At 34.8% G+C, this 19,656-nt stretch overlaps 2 protein-coding genes across 3 annotated transcripts; one reads left to right on the top strand and one right to left on the bottom strand.

Moving 5' to 3' along the window:
• Positions 1–3,923, bottom strand: LOC117102520 (pathogen-related protein-like). 2 transcript variants are annotated; one of them, XM_033242809.1, is made up of 4 exons: positions 3,550–3,923; positions 1,925–2,141; positions 1,717–1,776; positions 984–1,081 (listed from the first exon to the last, which is right to left on the bottom strand). In XM_033242809.1, the coding sequence occupies exons 1-3, from the start codon at positions 3,754–3,756 to the stop codon at positions 1,757–1,759; spliced, it is 444 nt and encodes a 147-aa protein (XP_033098700.1). In that variant the 5' UTR covers positions 3,757–3,923; the 3' UTR covers positions 984–1,081; positions 1,717–1,756. The 2 variants fall into 2 exon arrangements, with proteins under 2 accessions (XP_033098699.1, XP_033098700.1); XM_033242808.1 differs by lacking the exon at positions 1,717–1,776 and having other exon boundaries at positions 1–1,081; positions 3,550–3,912.
• Positions 3,924–12,084: 8,161 nt separating this feature from the next.
• LOC117102551 (ankyrin repeat, PH and SEC7 domain containing protein secG-like) lies at positions 12,085–15,968 on the top strand. Its single transcript, XM_033242841.1, has one exon. It carries the CDS (start codon positions 12,964–12,966, stop codon positions 15,838–15,840), a length of 2,877 nt encoding a protein of 958 aa, XP_033098732.1. The 5' UTR covers positions 12,085–12,963; the 3' UTR covers positions 15,841–15,968.
• Positions 15,969–19,656: the final 3,688 nt, after the last annotated feature.

Consider the following 19,656-nt stretch of genomic DNA (forward strand, 5'->3'; position numbering starts at 1 on the left):
TATGGTTCCATTTCTGGCTGTTCAATTAGTTTTCTTTTTGTTGTTGCTTATCAAAATTGTATTGATTTTTTTTTTTGAAGGGCTGCTTAATACGATTACTGTATAACATTCTATTCCTATATAAGCACTGTTATTATTATTATTTATCCATTTGTTTATATTGTGTTCACAGTGCTGTGCTACGCAACAAACCTAATTTGAATATTATTTACTATGATTTCCAAGCTGTGACCTATAATCTTTTCTACCTTATGTATAACTCCACTATGTGTGAGCGTTTCAGTCAGTTGTATGAGAGAAAGTGCATGGGGTTAAATGTTTTTGTTTCGTCTGGTCTAACTTCTGATCGCAATTTTTTTTTTTAATTTTATATTTTGATTGCCCCTTGTAGCCCTTAGGAAAAATTGCGATACAAAGTTCTGTATTATTATTGATATCATCATCATCATCTTTTTCCTTATCCTTATCCTTATCATCATTATCATCATCATCATCATCATATCACCATTATCACCATCATCGTCATTATCATAACAGGTATGAACATTTTGATTGCCCCTTGTATCCCTTAACAAAAAGGCGAAATTTCTGCATCATCATCATCATTATCATCATTATCATTATTAACATAATATAAGAGTTATTAACATTTTCTAAAATAGTTCAAAAAGAAATTTAATTAAATATTAAATATTCGAAATCATTATTAACATAAAGTCATTAACATTTCCTAAAATAGTTCAAAAAGACACATTTAATTAAATTTTAAATCTCGACATTATTTTATAGAATGTCAATAAAAATATTATCTTTAAGAAGCCGACACCTTAGAAAATAATAAGCCCTTGCAAGTAACCAATTCACTTAGCAACTGGACAGTTGCTAGTCTTAAATTTCGTCAACGTTGCCATCATTGGATTTGGATCGTAAAATATTTCCAGCTTTTCAATTTTGAGCGCGTCATCAACTGTCGCTATGCAACACCCGGTCATTTCGATGGGTTCATTCGTTGGTTCATTACCTCTGTATGGTCCACTCCAATTCGCCCAATGTCGCCAAGTGAACGTTACCTTCGGTTGCCCTTAATAAAAGACATAATGGCCTTTAGTGTATTCCAAATAATAATTAGATGAACAATAAAAATATACATGATTTTCTATATTGGAAGCTTGATTTGTTACATATTTAGGCTTCCTCGCATAATAGCTTTTTGCAAAAGGTAAAATAAGTTACTTCGGCAAAAGAAACTGGATTTTGTTTCCTTTAGAGTGAGCATAATACGGTACAAGTAAATCCATAGTTTTATAATGATTTTTCGCTTAATTAGACATTTCGCTGTCAGTATAACCTCACAGTCTGATACCGAGATAGATATAAATAGTCTATTGACGAAGAAATACAGGGAATTGACAAAGGAAAATAAATTCGTAGACGTGCCGATGAGTTTTAGTAACGGTAGTCTGTATTAAATTCCTTCATTGTGTTTCGTCAGTGTACCAATGATAAGTGGCCAAAAAATTTCAAAGAACGTATGTATTCCTCGTATCAAAAATAGTTCTCAAACAAAGGAAATGAAATGAACATCTTGTGTCTAAAATTAGACGTAGAATTGGGATTGTGATCAATAATATTACTGATAAAGTGACCTACTAAAATTGAACCATGACTTAGATATCTTCAACTGATGACACGAACCAACAAAATTTCGCGACTTACCGGTAAGTTTTGGTCGACAGGTTGTTTTAGACCACAATATTCAGGAACTTACCACAAGATCTTAGAGATAAGAAAATAAAATATTTTTGTCCAGAAACCTCACACAGCGCATGTCGACAGAGACTCATCAATGCTTGTTTCTTGTCATATTGTTAAAAATTACCCCATCATATTCCCGTGTCTAACTAGTTATCAGGTGTTCACTTACCTGACAAAACCTCCAATAGTTCCCATGCAAAGCCTTCAGGAAAAGCCTCTTTAAAGACTGCGTGTGAAGTATCATTGTTCTGTCCTTCTTTATTGTACAATGGACACTCACTCAGGAGCATGTTATAGTTACCCATCTCTATGTTATCTGCTACGTTCAATGGCTTTCCTCCATTCACGATGAATTCGTACTTTTCAAGATTTACAGTTTTCCAATCCTACAATTTAAATTAAATATAACATAATATGATATAATATAATATAATATATATATACGTGTTTACATGTATATATTTCAATCTAGGAAAGCCATTCGAAAGTGATTTGTTTCGCTGTTTGGTTTTCGCTTTCTGGTGGTTAAGATTGCTCTTTTTCCGTCTCTTTGTATGTATTTTCTCGTGTACTTGAATTTTATGTTTTTTGAAGACAAAATATATGAAATGAAATATAATGAAAATTATTATTTGTGGAAATAGTAATTGTGAAGTTTAAACAATACCTATTAGAAAAATACGTTGTTTAATTATAAGAACATCATTATTCTATTTATAAATAATGCCAAATCTAGAGACAGGGAAGCTATTTTGTGGTATTTTTTGTCTTTGACTGCATTATTAATGTCCATTATAGTGATTTGATTAAAAAAAATAAATAAAAGTGATGTACTGTACCTTCTGTCTTAGAAACGTCTATTATCATTTTTAAATTGCAAATACGCGAATGTCACCAACCAAAGTCAATCAATAGACAGGCGTACATATTACTGAATTGAGAAATTGCAACGAAATGCGCTCATTAGTTGGAAGAATTGTGTTAAATGAAATATCTTGCACGAATTTGATCACGCTCAATTGATTATCTATAACAATTTATATAGGCCGATACAACCTCTAATATCTTTCGCTTAAATCCTATGATCTTACACTGACTGTTTCCAAATATGAAGTAGAACTAATAACAATGTTCTTGTTGTGTAACGATTTATTCAACAAGATAAATACACTGTCATTCGACAAAACACAGAATTCGCATGATAAAGAAATTAATAACAATGAAAGGTGAATTATTTGATCAAAGCTGTATTAGAAGTTGTCATATCTGATCTTTTAAAATGAGTACCGGTAATTATATATTTTAATGAGGTTTTTCATATCTTGTCACACATTGTATCTCCAAAACACGGAGGAAACCTGTTTGTTACAACTGATTTTTCCAATAAGCTTAGGCCTACACAAAAATTATGTTTGACGGAAAACGGTTAATGGGATGTATTCAAGATGAGTGAAAGCCGTATATAAATGATATGTTGATGAGTCGTGTTGTACAAAAAATGAAAAGTGAACTATTGATACATGTAGATAGATGAGTATTAGGCTGCATGTTGGTCTTGGATCAGGTTCCTAGCTTAGGAACAACCGAAGTAAGATCAATCTAAAATTCAGAAGTCTGAAAACATACTTTAGGGAAAATCGCCACCAAAGATGAATAACCGATATATTTTGTGTTGGTTTTCCTACATTTTTGAAAAAAAAACCTTTGCAAAATGTGCCTCAAAAACACTTTTAAAACATTTGTTAATGATGGTGAATATGATAGTGATGATGTAATACTTGCAATATCACGTACCTCGGAACTCATTTTATGCGAACTTTCCATTTCCCAAGTTTTTACGAGGTTTTCCACTATTCTCTCTACCGAACCAGGAGCGTGGTTGCGTGTTCTTTCTGCCATGTACTTCTTATTAACCAACTCATAATCCGGTTTACTGTGTCGCCATATAATGTTAGGGTCGTCCATATGGTCTCTTACAGGTATTTGTGTTAAATCGTCCATAGTGATCAATTCCAAGTACTATACGGTACACAATGTAGTCGGATGGTTACTCACGTAAGTAATAGATTCAAAGTGAGTTCGTTTCTCACTCAAGCAGCTACAAACTGACCTTTCGTGCATTTATGTGGGATAAGTGGCTAAACTCTATATGCTGGATTACCTTTAATACTATACACTATACAATATACACTGTTGTTCAGGAAAGAACATTGATTCCAGAGGCCTTGGTGACCGAATTCTGCTCTTTTCAATGGTAATAAAATAAATGGTGGTGATTAGAAAGTTAACTTCAATAGACAAGCAAGGATTTTTATCTGTACAGTTCGAAAGCCGAGTTACTTATAACTTTGGAATGGTCTGCCTAATCTTCTCAGATTTTGTGTTTCGCTTAGGCAGTTCAAAGCCCATTTAAAAACACACCTTTTCAATAGTTCCCCTCACCTTGCTTAGATCTTATTTGTTTGTTATTATTTTTCTACTGCTTTATTGCATTAGTTAAGTTAGCACACTTTGTTTGGGTTTGGTTCTATGCAAGCTTTACTCGGAGGGATTTTTTGATTTATTGTGGAGAGTCGCTTACAGCGCTTCGTAACTGAAAAGAAATGCGTATAAAAAAGAATTAACAAGTATAAAATGGTAAAATGTAAAAGTTTAGTCTTAGCCTATATCAGTCTTGATATTTATCTCAATTATCGATAATTTCAACTACTTACTTGATACATTATTTAGGCATGGATTGGATTTATTCGGTGCGATACACACCAAGGGTAACCCACAAAAGTCTAGACTTATTTCCAGGGGGCCTTTCTGGTGGTGAATTGGGCACTACACCGAGGGACAATGTTCTACTCTTTTTTCAAGAGATATACCGCGTTCTTTAACATGTACATGGACCATTGCAAATGGGACCAACGGTTTACATGTCCCATCCGAAAGACGGTGCGCTATTGAAACTTGAATTTCAGCCCTCCAGCTGAAATACAAGGAGAGCAGGATGGGACTTGAAAAATGAGACCAAGAAATATCCATGGTTCAGCGCACACACAGTGGCTACCACCAGCCAACTGAGCTAAGCTGCTCTAATGCAATAACTGCAATGTTTTATTATTGTCTATTTAAAATTGCGTTTGAAAGACAACTTATGATGCCAACAATTTCATAATACTTACAAATACTGAAGAAAATACAAAATAAAATTTGTCTTAAATTTTATTTATTTGAAACGAACACAATAGTTCTTCAGGTGCTACACAAGTGTATGGACGAAATAGTAATTCGGACGTAAAGAAGCAGTATCACAACCAAAAACGTTCGTGTTTGTTTATAAATTAATAAATTAAAGTTTTTGAGTGCAATTGAAACGTCTATATTTATTCAATATTGTAGTTGTGCAATTCAAACGTCGATAGATTTAAATTTTCTTATTCATTCTCGTTATCTAATTGCCACAGACAAACATGTGCACAGAAAATGTTGTATTCTTTACTTAAAGTTACACAATAGTAATGAGTGCAGTATCAAAATATTGTAGTGTGGTACAATTAAAAAGAGAATTTGAAAAACATGTTTAATATAGTATATCTGCAGCGAGGGAGCTCCGTCCACAGTAATCCCAGAATTTTACCTCAGTTTCATAATGGTTTCGCGACTTGGAGAATATATTTGGCCAGTAAAATCAAAACTAAAAAATAGTTATTTAAAGAAATTAAAAACCAGGCTTATAGAGCATAATTAAAGGTTTAGGCCTGGTAATTAAGTACAAAAACTATTACAATAGAACAAAACACATTGAGACTATGGCATTGGATCGGCGGTGGTATGATTCTCCGTTCCTCTTGTCAGGCCAATTCCCAATTTCCTCAATAGCATTGTTACACCGACTAATAATAAACTTGCAATTTTAGGACAACGAGTGTACTTAGTAAGTGAACAAAAAGCAAACCATTTTCAGACATAAGCCTGAATTTACAGTACAAAACTCATAGCACAAAAATCCCAATTTGACGAATAACTTATTTTAGTTAATTTGACAAGCTATGATTCTGAATCTGAATAGATACAAACGGAGGACCCCTCTGGGGTCATCGAAAGTTCTTTACAGTTGTATGAAAAGGAGGTCTCTGGTGGGAATCGAACTTTCGTGGGCAATCCTTGGATTGGTGAATAAATCCAATCCAATCCAAGCAACAATGATTTGGTATTTTATAAATTTGTGGTATATATCTCATAGGCCTACTGTATTATAGTATTTGCCTATTTTATAGCTACCCATCATTGCTATTAGGGACCTATACGGTGTAACTGCAATACAATATAGAACTATAGTTTGGGTATAGTTGTTATTATGTGCGTGAAGTTATGAAGATACATATTAAATATCTAACATGAGAAAGAGTTTTGAGTAAGCCTACGACTAATAGAGTTGTAATGTATTGTATGAGTTTGTAAGTGTATGATAGTTGTCTATAAAAACAAGTAATGATTTGGTGCATTAAGTAAAAACTAATGTGCTTGCCATGCCTGGATAGGATTTGATTTATTCGGTGTAAACACCAAGATTTATTTCCAGTGGGGTCCTTCTAGTGGTGATTGGGCAGTACACCGGGAGACACTCTTTGCTGAAGAGTGTACTGCGTTCTTTTACGTGCACATGGGCCATAAATGCACACGGGCTCACGGCTTGAACGTCTCATACGAAAGACGGTGCGCTATTGTAACTTATATTTCAGCCCTCCAGCTGAAACACAAGGAGAGGCAGCGGTGGGAATTGAACCGGGGACCTAGAGATCCACGATTTAGCGCACAATCAGTGGCTACCACCAGATTAGCCGACTGAGCTAAGCTGCTCTCTGATCTAGATATAGGGGTTGAGCATTAACCCTATAAGCAATACCCTGTCTGCAACCCTAGAGGCAGTGCGTTTACTTCATTCCCTGGTCTTGTAGCTCGATATGGCCCTAAGAATGGCGAGCAGATATCTCTATTTAAAAAAACCAAGATAGGCCTATCTGTATTTTCGAGTAAATTGCAATTCGGCTCGCCATAGTTAACCATGAAGTGGGAATTTCACAAGGAGTGTAATACCACTTAGCCCCATGGGGGGGGGGGGCTGAGGCCGGCTAGGGACACCATTGAATCCGCCACTGCCAATGTATTAAAAAAAAAAGGAAGTTACAACAAGAAACACCCAGTGCACAACTTTTCCTTGTGTTCTCATCTGTTCATCCATTAATTCGTATATATTTATTCGAATAAACGCGCGCTTTTGGGGCGGATCCAGTAGGGGGAACGGGGGCACGTTACTCCCCGTTTTGACACTAAATTTTCAATGCATTAGTGTTATCTGTTACTCATTTATCTTTTCTGAAACTATTATGCCCCTTCCCGCTTTAAAAAAAATTCTGGCTTTAAATAAACACCCCTTCGAATAAACTCCCTTTCTAGAGCCTAATTTGGAATAAAACCCTCCCTCGAATAAACGCTCCGAGGCGATTATCTTTTCCCCTACATGATTATAAAACAATTTATAGTAACATCATTCTCAACACATTCAATTACCGTACTGTTCTACTCCTGTAGAATTGCATTTCTTCTAACCTAACAGGATCAATGATCTTGCAATAACCATATTGACGGTAATTGTCTTGTAGTTCCACATTTACAGTGAAATTATAACGGCGTTTATATGAGTGTATATTACATACCCATTTTACCACTAAGTTCTCCGATATGTTCTCCGATTTTCTGGCCAAAATCATAAGAGGGTCAGCAGATAGTATATAATGAATACTAAGTTTCCTTTCTTTAATTGATTTACTAAGTTCATTGAAAGTAGCGACAATGCATCCTTGTTTAATTTCTTCCTTAATGTTTACACATCTGATTCAAATCATGAAATAATAGGCCTCTTTACATATAACGTTTGAATACATATTTTCAATAAGTTTTATAATAAAATAATTTGAGCCACTCTGCTCTGACTACCACTGTTCATTATAAGCCTACGGACGCTCACACATTTCTGAACTACCGATCATCTCATCCTCCTGCTTGTAAGAACTCTATACCATACTCACAATTAGTTCGCCTTAGACGCATATGCCAAAGCGATGATGATTTCAAAGCCCGTGCTGATGAAATGATGAATTTCTTCTCTACAAGAAGCTACCCTGCTTCTATCACCAATGAATGCATCAGAAAACTCAATGGTATTTCTCAAGAAGAAGCCCTTAAACCACGCAATAATACCAGCAATTCTGACAGGACTCCCCTAGTCCTAACATACCATCCCATGACTAAACAAGTGGCTCAAATTATCATCAAGAACTTCGACATATTAGCTTCCGAACCATCCACTGAGACTATCTTTAAATCACTACCAATCTGTGCGTATCGTCGCGATAACAGCATCAGGGACACTCTTGTTCATTCTAATTTACGCACTTCACTTGATACCAAGGGATCTACTGTTTGCTGTAAAAGACCACGCTGTAAGTATATTTTATTTAGGCAATTATAATTTTATTTTATTTTTGCTATATATAACCTTACCAAGTAGCTATAAAAAATTGCACCAGCTGGAATAACTACCATGTTTTGAGTAGCATTGGCTAGTTATATGCCGAAGCCTCTTCCAAATTCCTTTCAGAAAACCAAATGCTTCTATGGCCCCATAAAAAATTATTAGTTTATCATCATATCAAAGAATCAAAACTGATGAGGGAGGAGGATGGAAAAACGACTGTTTGAAATAAAAATATATGTTGATTGAAAAAAAAAATAGAATTTCCCCAAAAGTGATAAGCTGGAGGTGATAAACTAATAATTTTTTTTTATGGGGCCTAAGACTTACCACTAACTCTGTTTCTCTAGAGAAGACGAAAGTTACTGAACAGTAGTGCCAATAAATAAATAAATTAATTAATTAGTAATTTCATAATAAATATTTCATAATACAGTAATTAACAATGATTATTAAATAATTATAATTGGTAATTAGTAACAAATAATTCATAATACTTTCGCTTATTTAAGCATATGCAAGGATTGCCACCCTCATTAAGTTGTTTATTTCGAAGATAAAAACAATTACTAAGATAAGCCATCATAATCATCTCCCTATAAACTATTTCCACTCACACTTTCTTACTTGGATGGGCTGTTATTATCAAACAAAGAGGTTTGATTATTGTATGCCATCAGCAAGTATGGAATATTAAGCATGTTGTACAGGGGTAGTTGAATGTAAGTATCAACATCATCGTTTCAAGTCTGTTGTTTCCCCACACACAATGGATATTTTTAGAGATTTCGAAGTACCTGTATTTACAATAATACACAGTAAGGCCTATGGAAATCTTGGCATTTCGCTATTAAAAGTCCTATATTTAAGTACAGTAATTTGTCAATACATGTAAGTTGTCTTTTTCATACCGATGCTGTGTAACGCCGTGCTGAAGCCATAAAGACGAGCGTAGACGCAAATTAGAGACTGACTAATAATACAACAGTCATTCTCCAAAGACCTAGTATAATTATGCTTTTTGGCATAATTTAGACCCATTTAGCATAAGTACTGGCAAGATTTTAAAAATATTTAGCATAATTTTGACTTCAGAAGAAAAAAAAATCTGAATTAAACTAGCTGTCAATAACCGTGGATACCACATAATAAAAATGAATTATATTGATTGTCCATTGATTGAGTATCAAATAAATCCCATGCTATGCGCCAGGGACGTATCGGTGTTAAAATTTTAAAGCTTGTTCTTGCTAGATACAAATTCTTTCCAAGGATCACTATATAAATACTTCTAATTTATGTAAATATGCATCAGCACACGTTATACATATGCCTACTATAATAACACAAAAGGTCTAAGAGTGATTTAAAAAAAATCTTAAATCCATAAGTCCCAGGCCAGGTCTTTCAGATACAGAAATGTGATGTATGGTTCAGTTTGGTTTTTATCGTTTTGCAAGCTATATAAAGTTTTGTTTTAATACTACAGTACTACTAGTAATAATAATAATAATAATAATAATAATAATAATAATAATAATAATAATAATTATTATTATTATTATTATTATTATTATTATTATTATTATTATTATTATGACGATGGTGATAATAGATAATAATATTAAAAAGTGAAGAAAATTGTGCTAAAGGCGAAAACGTAAGTTGTGATTTGTTGATCACAATTATTATAGTACAGTTAAAGCGTAGTGAGCTATAGTTAGGCCTAAATTATCTTGGATATTAAGTAGATCCCTGATAAAAGATTATGAGAAATTAGTTCTCATTTGACTATATAATACTGATGTGATGATGATGAATTTTACTATATAAGTGTCATTTCCGGCCATCTAGAGATACTATTTCCTCAAATGTTCGCACCTCAGCCCCAACCATGGTGGGGCTGAGGTGGTTGTGAAATCATGGCTTTAAAGTAGGCCTATATAAAGTACATACTCAAAAACAAGGTTTATATGCTTTATTTTCTATGGTACATCACACATATTAATAAGATCTCTATGGTTGTCGAAAATCGCTGATAAAAGATCATGAGAAATATGTTGGCGCTTCATTTTGAGTATAGTAATCAATGCCATAGCCAGCTATTGGGACAGTTGGGCAGTCCCACACAATTTTTCCATTGAGGTCACAAATAATGGGTCTACATTTTCAAAAATAGGTCTAAATTATGCTGTTTTAGCACAAAATGAATCCTGTTTTTGAAAAATGGGTCCAGATTTCTCATATTTTCGCGTAAAATTCGTCAAATTTAAAAAAATTGGGTACAGATTTTTTTTGAAACCGAATTTATTATATTTCACTCCAAATTTACTTCATCACCGAATCAACTTCCATCGCTTAAACTAAATACAATTGAAGTTAAATCTGCAACATCAGTCCATAATCTCGGTGTGATATTGGACCAATCCCTCACTTTCCACCAGCATCAGTTCCATCTGCAAATCATCAAATTACTATCTTCGAAATATCCGCCGAATCAGACAGTACCTTGACAAAAACGCAGGTGAAACTCTTCTTCATGCTTTTATTTCAACAAAACTTGATCACTGCAATTCCCTTCTTTTTCGGCTGCCTATTCTCTTTACCAGCTTTAAAAAATACAAAATTCTGCAGCCCGTGTGTGTACACTTACGCCACGCCGTCATCATATTACTCCCATAATCTTGGCCCTTCATTGGCTCTCCGTTAAACAACGAATTGTTTTCAAGATCCTCCTTTTAACATTATAAAGCTTTATTATTTTCCCGTCCATCTTATATCACTCAACTAGTTCCTCGATATGTTCCATCTCGTCGCCTTCGTACTTCTGACTTCTGTTCCTTGTTTCCGTACTAAGACTTACGGTGGTCGTACTTTTTCTTGTGCTGCATATTATCTTTGGAACGAACTACCATCATTTGTTAAAGACTCGTCCTCCCTTGATTCTTTTAAAATAAACCTAAAGACTTTTTTCTGCACCTTTGATCATTTTTTTTAATTGGCGCAATATAAATGTTTGATTGATTGATTGATATTTTTGCATAAAATTGGTCCACTTTTAAGAAAATGGGTCCACATTATTTGAATTTACGCGTGAAGTGGGTCCACAGTGATATTGTTTATTGCACTGTTTGAAAATCCTGGCCACAGCATTTTATATAAAACAGTGATGGGATGATGATGAATTTTACAAAAAAAATGTCATTTTCTGGTCATCTAGAGGTATATTTCCTCAAATTTTCGCACCTCAGACCCAACCATGGTGGGTCTGAGGTAGGTGTCGGCTCACGAAATGTCCCCACCCCACCTCCATCTTTCAAAACAGATTGCGCCCTTCTGGGCATGACATTAAACATCGAGTCGACACCAGACTCAGAGTATGTCTTAGTGATTGCTGATGAGGCGGGAGTTCGCGTTCGTTCGGTTCATCCGGGAGGCATACGTCCAGGAGTAGTCAAGGAGGTATATTATACCCCCTTAACTCTACCGACTACTGAGTTTTAAATTAAGATACTGATACTCGGGCTGATACTCTATACTACACTGATCAGGGAGTTGGTTATAACAACTGCAGTGGTTTCGCTTTTGCTGCTCAACTATGCAATGTCTGTGCAAATACATATTTTGTTTTTGTAATGTGTTATACATGGCCGGCCGAACCGGGGTGGCCGGGGGACCCCTCTCACTTTGTGGCTGAAAATATATAATGTCCATGGAGATTTTTGTATGATCGGAAAGAAATGCAAGAAAAGAAAGAGGGAAGAAGGAGGAGAGGGAGGGGAAAGAGAGTGTTTATGCAATCCCCGACTAAGTTATTTCCCGCAATTCACATTGGCGGATTTGTTTTTTTTTTTCCTTTGTTGGGGGTGGGGTGTCCCTTCCTCTTTGTGGTTCACCGATTCATGGAAAGAAGAATATGTATGTGATGTACTTTATACACACATAATATGCCTACTAGTATTTACTGTAATAAGAATGAGAAAGTTACCTGACCGTTTTCAAGGGGGAAAACTTAAAATTTCAAGAATTAAAGTCATTAAAAGACAGCTCAGAAGTCGGCAAAGCTAATTTCCTGCCATCTAGGGATGGAAAATTTTTAACATTTTCCCGGGGGAGGACCCCCCTTCCCCTTTGTGGTTCATCGGTTCATGAAAAGAAGAATACGTATGCGATTCAATTTTTTATGCACATATACACACATAAATAGGCCTATTTACTGTAATAAGAGTGAACATTTAGAGGGGCGCTTATTCGAAATTGAACATTTGGAGGGTACGCTTATTCGAAATTTAAAATTTGGAGGGGGGTGCTTATTCGAAATTTACCATATGGCATAATTTAGCATAGTTTTCCATCAGCCTCGGCATAATTTGATTTTAATCACTGGTCACACTGAAAGACAGAACATATACAGACGAACCAAGTGGTGCTTGTTGATGGGCTGTTAATCCATTGAGAAAATAGATATTTTCTCTATGGTTAATCGTACTACTGTACTTGTTAATTCTATGCTCGACTGAATTTGAGGAGTTACGTGACGTAGAACAGCCAATCAGGCTGCTTAATTTTCCTTTATTGGCAAATTCTCATATAGGAAAAAAATATTGCTTCCTGCATCCATAGCAGAAGAAGGTTTATAACAAAAACAAGCAGCTGAGAAAAGATTGCTGAGTACCGTACTCATTATGGCAGAGTGTGGTAGTACTAAGCTATGTCATGAAGAAGAAGTTAAACATACACTATTCCACATGCTGAAAAATGAAGACATTGACAATTTCAAACGAGTATTTACTTCTGCATCGCTGATACCAAACACACATCAGCGTTTGGTGAACTCTACGGACGACAGCGGTAACAGTTTCCTGAACCTGGCTGTAGAAATGAATCAACTAGAGTTGTGTCGCTTTTTATTGATAAACGGTGCCTCCCCTGATGTAGGTGATCAAGAGTGGCAAATGTATCCATTACATTATGCTGCTTCACCAGAAGTTGATGTGTCGATAGTGGAACTGCTCATAGAATATGGAGCTAACCCAAACGTAACAAACAAAGTATTTGAAACACCTCTTCATGATGTATGTGAATTTTATCAGCCGGAGAAAACAAAGATTCTGTTGGCAGCTAAAGCGGATGTGAATGCTTTAGATCAGTGTGAAAACACTGCACTTCACAAAGCCACAAAAACAATCGTTACAGAAGGTAGTCATATTACTTTAAAACCTGAAGATGTATGTGAATGTCTCGCCATAGTTAAACTATTGGTCGAAGCCGGTGCCGACGTTAACGCAAAAGAAAAAGATGACACCACTGCTTTACATAATTCGGCTCTTAATTGTTGTGCTCGAGCAATAACTTATCTGCTGGATAATGGTGCACTTGTGAATGTAGTAGATTCTCATGGCGAAACACCGCTCAACCATTTGTTCTTCAATATTCATTTTAATGCAAAATCATTGAAGGATGAAGCATTTAACAATGATTCTATTGATATTACTGAAACTGAAAAAGCTCTTGTTGTACTGTTAGACAAAGGGGGTAATATCAATCATGTGAATACATTCGGTGACAGTGTGCTACATAAAGTATGTAACTCAACAACTGAAATTGTCAACATGATCATTAATTATGGTGCGGATATAAGCGTCAAAGATAACTTAGGAAGAACGCCACTTCATACATGTATAATGAATAGTCTTACTTCTTCAGAGGAAAACCATAGACCTACTCAAATGCTACAAATATGTAAATCACTGATCAAACGTGGAGTCTCTGTTGATGAAAACGACATAAACGGTTCTACACCCTTACACTATGCCATAGACCTGCCTTCATATGATATAACGCAAATGCTGATTGAAGAGGGCGCTAATGTGAATGCACCAAACAAAAGTGGAACTGTTCCTATTCACTTTGCTGTAGCATGGATTGATGAATATAAGAGTCTTCTTGATTTGCTGCTTAAAAGTGGGGCAGATATTGAAGCGACAGACATTAATGGATCTACTGTAGCACACTATGCAGCTTGGTACTCAGCAGGAACACATCCTAACTGCGTAGAATTCCTGCGAACCTTCGTTGACCTGAAAAGAAAGGACATGCAAGGAAATACTGCTGTCAGTGTTGCAGAATTTATTGGTAACATGCAGTTTGTTGAACTGTTCGGATGTGAAGATGACAATGCAGATGATTCCAGTAGTGAGGGAGAATCTTCCGAAATGAACGAGGAAATTAAGAAGAGCAATGAAAGTGATGTAGTTAATACTTCACCTGAAGAGGTTGAAGCTGACAACAGCGACATAGATATTGATGAAATAGCTCCTGACAGTTTAACACCTATCAAAGAGGAGGAAATTCCACAATTCATAGAACAGTTTAAGTTGTATCATGGAAATACACTCAATCACATCATAGAAAACCCATATTTTGATGAAATTGCAAGTTCAAGAGAAGCCCACTATATCCATGATTCTATAGATGAACTTGTCAGACAGATTTTGATGAAAATAACAGATATTGATTCTAGATTTGAAGCCTCAGCCGTTTTGTCTGGAAGTGTGAGCGAAGGCACTAAGATATTTCTTCCTAATGAATTTGACTATCTCTGCTGTCTACACAAGTTTGATAGCATCACCACTGTTGTTGAAACAGATCCAAACAGACCAGCCTGTTTTGCATCCCTCGTCATGAATACGCAAAATACTAGAAGCCAGCGTTCAGAATTTGCTGAATTTTTCAACGATTCACTTTTACAACAGGACCGGGTGTCGAGATGTTTTTATCAGCTTATCAGAAAAGTGATTTCCGGTAAAGATATCTTGTCAAAGTTTCCACGATTCCTATTATATGGTCAACCAAAGGTGGCAAAAGGTAGAATACATTCCTTAACTGTGCAGTGGATGGGATGGCTGATCAAAAAGTTGGTGATATCGATTGATTTCGTTCCCACTATTCCAAAAAGAAAATGGTGGCCATCACAAATTCAAAAGTCAAGATTAACAACAGACAAACACGTCTCATCTATCGGATGCTTACTAATAACTAAATCTGACAAATCAGAAAAGTTTCAATTCGTGCCTGCCTACAAGATGACAAAATTTCTGCGTGTTTCATTTTCTGAAGTAGAAACATTCCTGATTAGAAAGCAGAGTGACCAAGTAAAAAAAGGATACAAGCTCGCCAAGAACATGATAGAGCTGGTTCCTCCGCTACGAATTAGCGATGACGGTGAATATAAGCATCTAGCGAGTGAACTGATATCAAGTTACATGCTGAAAACCTGTCTCTTATATATTCTTGACAGTGACACAAGTGGTGAGGACCAAGAAAAACTAAACAATGACGTAACGGACGGAGAACAAATTAGAGCATGGGCATTTGCCATTTTTAAGCAGTTGGAGAAGTTTTTAACAGATAAACAAGGCACAGTTCCTTCATTCTTTGTTCCAGAATATAATCTCATATCTCTGGAAGACTTTTCTACTGATGCTACTTATACAATGAATGATCATAGTCGTCTTCAGTTTTGCAGGATGATAATGGCAATATTGGATCCAAAAAAGTAAACAATGGACAAAATAAGACACCATTTAAGTTACAGTTAAGTAGAGGACTTGCGTAATAACCAGTACAACTTTGAGCTAAATTTTAAATACGATTCAATTATGTCTATTCAATATATATATCTTGATTTATATTATGTGTATAAGAGACAGCAGCCAATCAGGCTGCTTAATTTTCCTTTATTGGCAAATTCTCATATAGGAAAAAAATATTGCTTCCTGCATCCATAGCAGAAGAAGGTTTATAACAAAAACAAGCAGCTGAGAAAAGATTGCTGAGTACCGTACTCATTATGGCAGAGTGTGGTAGTACTAAGCTATGTCATGAAGAAGAAGTTAAACATACACTATTCCACATGCTGAAAAATGAAGACATTGACAATTTCAAACGAGTATTTACTTCTGCATCGCTGATACCAAACACACATCAGCGTTTGGTGAACTCTACGGACGACAGCGGTAACAGTTTCCTGAACCTGGCTGTCCTCCAAATGTAGTCAAGACAGTTTGAAGATTAATGGACTATAAATTGTAATAATATCCCTATGACTATAGACACAGTTTATGTAAAGCATGGTCTTTGAAATATAAAAAAGCGCAGTATAGTACACTACCGGTATTGAATCTGGCTATTTGAGTAGGCCGTAGTATATAGCACTACATATGACACGTGTTTAGCAATTGTGCCCCATATAGCAGTACTGATTCTGAAGGATAAGAAATGCTCAGATAACTTCGGTAACAGTTAACTTAGTATTACAACTAAAAACTTTTATGAGAAAAAGAAAAAACCCTGTAAATTAGCTGGGACAGTGAGCGTATTTGCTGTGTTTTTTTTTAATGATTCATAGCTGGTATTTCATTTAAGGATTTTTTTGTAGAACCGCATATTTTTTTTTTAAACTTTCATCTGATTTTGATCGTTTTAAATAAGCTATTTATTTTTTTAATTGGGACAGCCTTTAACAATACGTTATCATGTGTATAGAATATTGTCGGATATGGTAATGTTTATAGTATATCTGCTTGCTATATACTATTACTTTTATTCATGTTGATTATGAACGAAATGTTCGTGAGAAATCAACATTTAAATAATACAGAATTGTCCGAGCATTTATAAACGTTTATATCCTTCAGAATCGGTAGTACATAGCAGAATAGTATGTATTGCTATACTTTACAATACTCAAACAACTGCTTTTATATTTGTAAAGATGCTGTACGTATAAACAGTGTCTGGCATAGTGATACCGGTACTATAATTTGAATACTGTAGTCCATTAAGTTTCACTGTTGACTATACACTGCCTCGACCGATTTCCAAGAGATTTTGAAACAAATACGCCTTAGCTTTTATATTCCAAAAGCAGCGAACACTGTTTCTGCGATTCGCGATGAGGAAGTCAAGCATGTTCAACAATTAACTACGAAGTTCACTTTACTGCCCATGCTTATGACAATGAGCCAAAATTCATTATTCGCACTATTGGGCAGACTGCATAAAAAATTTTGTGCCAGTGGATTGCGATATTAAAACGGACTCTGGTATCTACACAAGAGAAAATGCAATAAACACTAGAAAAGTTATCATGCTCTAATTATTATTCTTAAACTTCGACGATAAAATGGGTTAATGAGATAAAAAGCGCTTAATGGGATAAATTTTTGAATATTTAAAAACTTGGGAGAAATATGGAAAAAGGGGTTAATCGTTGGAATTATCAAATTTAATTGACGTGTGCCTCAAACTCTATCAGAGCAAAAAAGAAAAAGATTCTTAAACAGCATTCTTCCGTACAGAACATAGCATACAGTCCAGGAGAAATGTATAGGCCTAGTCGAAGCAACAGCCTAATGTGAATTAATGGGTTTTAAATGTTATCATAATTTTTAAAATATATCAACATGACGCCGCCATTATTATTTTTTAATTACATTCATATTTCCATGTAATCTTTTCAATAATACCAATGACACATGAAACAGTAATAATTAAAAAATTAATTGAACGTTTTTAAACTTTATTTAATAATTTGTTTTATATAATATGATGTAAATGAAACAATGTGTAACAAGAAATTAGGTTACAGACGAACAAAGTATTATCTTATATTACAGTTATTTTGTCAAATCACGATACAAAATTAGGAATTTCTAAAGAATACTTATTTAAAATTATAGAATGTTAATAGAAACAATTCAAAATTCTATAGAGCTTCTATAGGTAAGCCTATACCGGTAATCTATATAGTTTTCTAAAACCTGGCTTATAAAATTTCTGTAGAAAATCTATTGAAATGTTATGGACGTCCTAACAGAATTCCTATAGAGTTTCTACAGAAACTCTATATGGTTCTTTAGAAAGTCGATTAAAACTCTAAAGAATTTTGTTAGAACTTGAACACAATCATCTACATGTATAGAGTTTCCTTAGAACTTTATTTTGGTTTCTATAGACCTACAGAATTGCAACTGTCAAAAAACGTTCTTTTATACAGTAGTAAAATTATTAACTGCCATTTTATTTTATTTTCTCTTATTTAAATTGTACTGCACAGTAATTTATAAATTATTTATTTAACAATCAGCAAAAACTTTATTTATATTTCTTCAAACCATCCCTGAATGTTCTCGTAATCAGCTGCCATATCTTTCAACTTGACATTCAAATCATTACCGTTGCAGTACTTCTGAGGAGATATAATTAGATTTAGATTACAAATTTGGAAACATTTGTTATAAAAGTAATAGAATAAACCTTAAGTGAAGTAGTGTATAATAATGGAGACATTTACCAAAACACATCCCATATTATTGCATATAAGGCCGAAGTTGACGAGGCACTGACGTTGTGATAGTTAAAAGAACATCACTGATGGATGCATCACTTTACACAGACCTTGGCTAGGCCCAGGTACCTTCATTATTTTATTTGTGACGCAATAATATGCATGATGTTCGTTAGTTCGTTTTCAATCCATATTTTGAGAAAATACATTAAAATACATCACAAAACAATACAAACACCGGAGCGGCTGGGGTCTTCACCCCACACGCCACTGATTCTTTGTAGTTCCGTATTTACAATTTTCCCACCCTCAGTTGGGAACCGCCCAACGCCCCTAAACTTATAATACACTCATCCTTCCACATATTTCATATTGCAATATTTCATGGGCTGTGTTAAACGATAAGTTCACAGTTAATATTCTTGGTTTAGTACCGAAACTTCAAGACTTGACAACATATTTAAAGTACAAAAGAAAGCTCTACGAATTTGTATTCAATTATACCTGCCCGTTTGGTCACTTTAAGCCAATTAGGGATCATATCACTCCTTTAAGGCACCTTCATTGGCTTCCTGTAACACAGAGAATTACTTACAAGATTTTATTATTTGTTTTCAAAGCACTTCATAATTCCTCGCCAATGTTTATTTCACAACTCATTCATCCTTACATTCTTAAGAGGTCTCTGAGATCTAGTTCAGAGTCTCTACAGTACTTGCTCATTCCACTCGCCCGTCGACAAAGCATTATGGTAGTCGTTCTTTCTCTTGGGCTTCTGTCTTTCTTTGGAATGCTCTGCCTATTACAATCCGACAGGCAACTTCCATTGATGATTTTAAGGCAGCTTTAAAAACTCACCTTTTTAACTTGTATTTTTCTTAATTTTTTTCCCCCGAATTTTATTTTTACTGTTAAGCGCATTGAGGCTTTAGCATAATGCGCTATATAAGCTAAAATTATTATTATTATTATTATTATTATTATTATTATTATTATTATTATTATTATTATTATTATTATTATTATT

The sequence above is a fragment of the Anneissia japonica genome, unplaced genomic scaffold (assembly GCF_011630105.1).
Source record: "Anneissia japonica isolate Jap-2015-1 unplaced genomic scaffold, ASM1163010v1 scaffold1489_len2284818_cov182, whole genome shotgun sequence".
Classification (NCBI taxonomy): Eukaryota; Metazoa; Echinodermata; class Crinoidea; order Comatulida; family Comatulidae; genus Anneissia; species Anneissia japonica.

Excerpts from the sequence above, each read along its gene's own strand:
- LOC117102520 (XM_033242808.1), bottom strand. The coding sequence starts at position 3,756 with ATGGACGATTTAACACAAATACCTGTAAGAGACCATATGGACGACCCT. Across the intron at positions 2,142-3,549 it reads CGCATAAAATGAGTTCCGAG|GATTGGAAAACTGTAAATCT; the intron begins GTACGTGATATT and ends TTTAAATTGTAG. Across the intron at positions 1,082-1,924 it reads ACTATTGGAGGTTTTGTCAG|GGCAACCGAAGGTAACGTTC; the intron begins GTAAGTGAACAC and ends TCTTTTATTAAG.
- LOC117102551 (XM_033242841.1), top strand. The coding sequence starts at position 12,964 with ATGGCAGAGTGTGGTAGTACTAAGCTATGTCATGAAGAAGAAGTTAAA.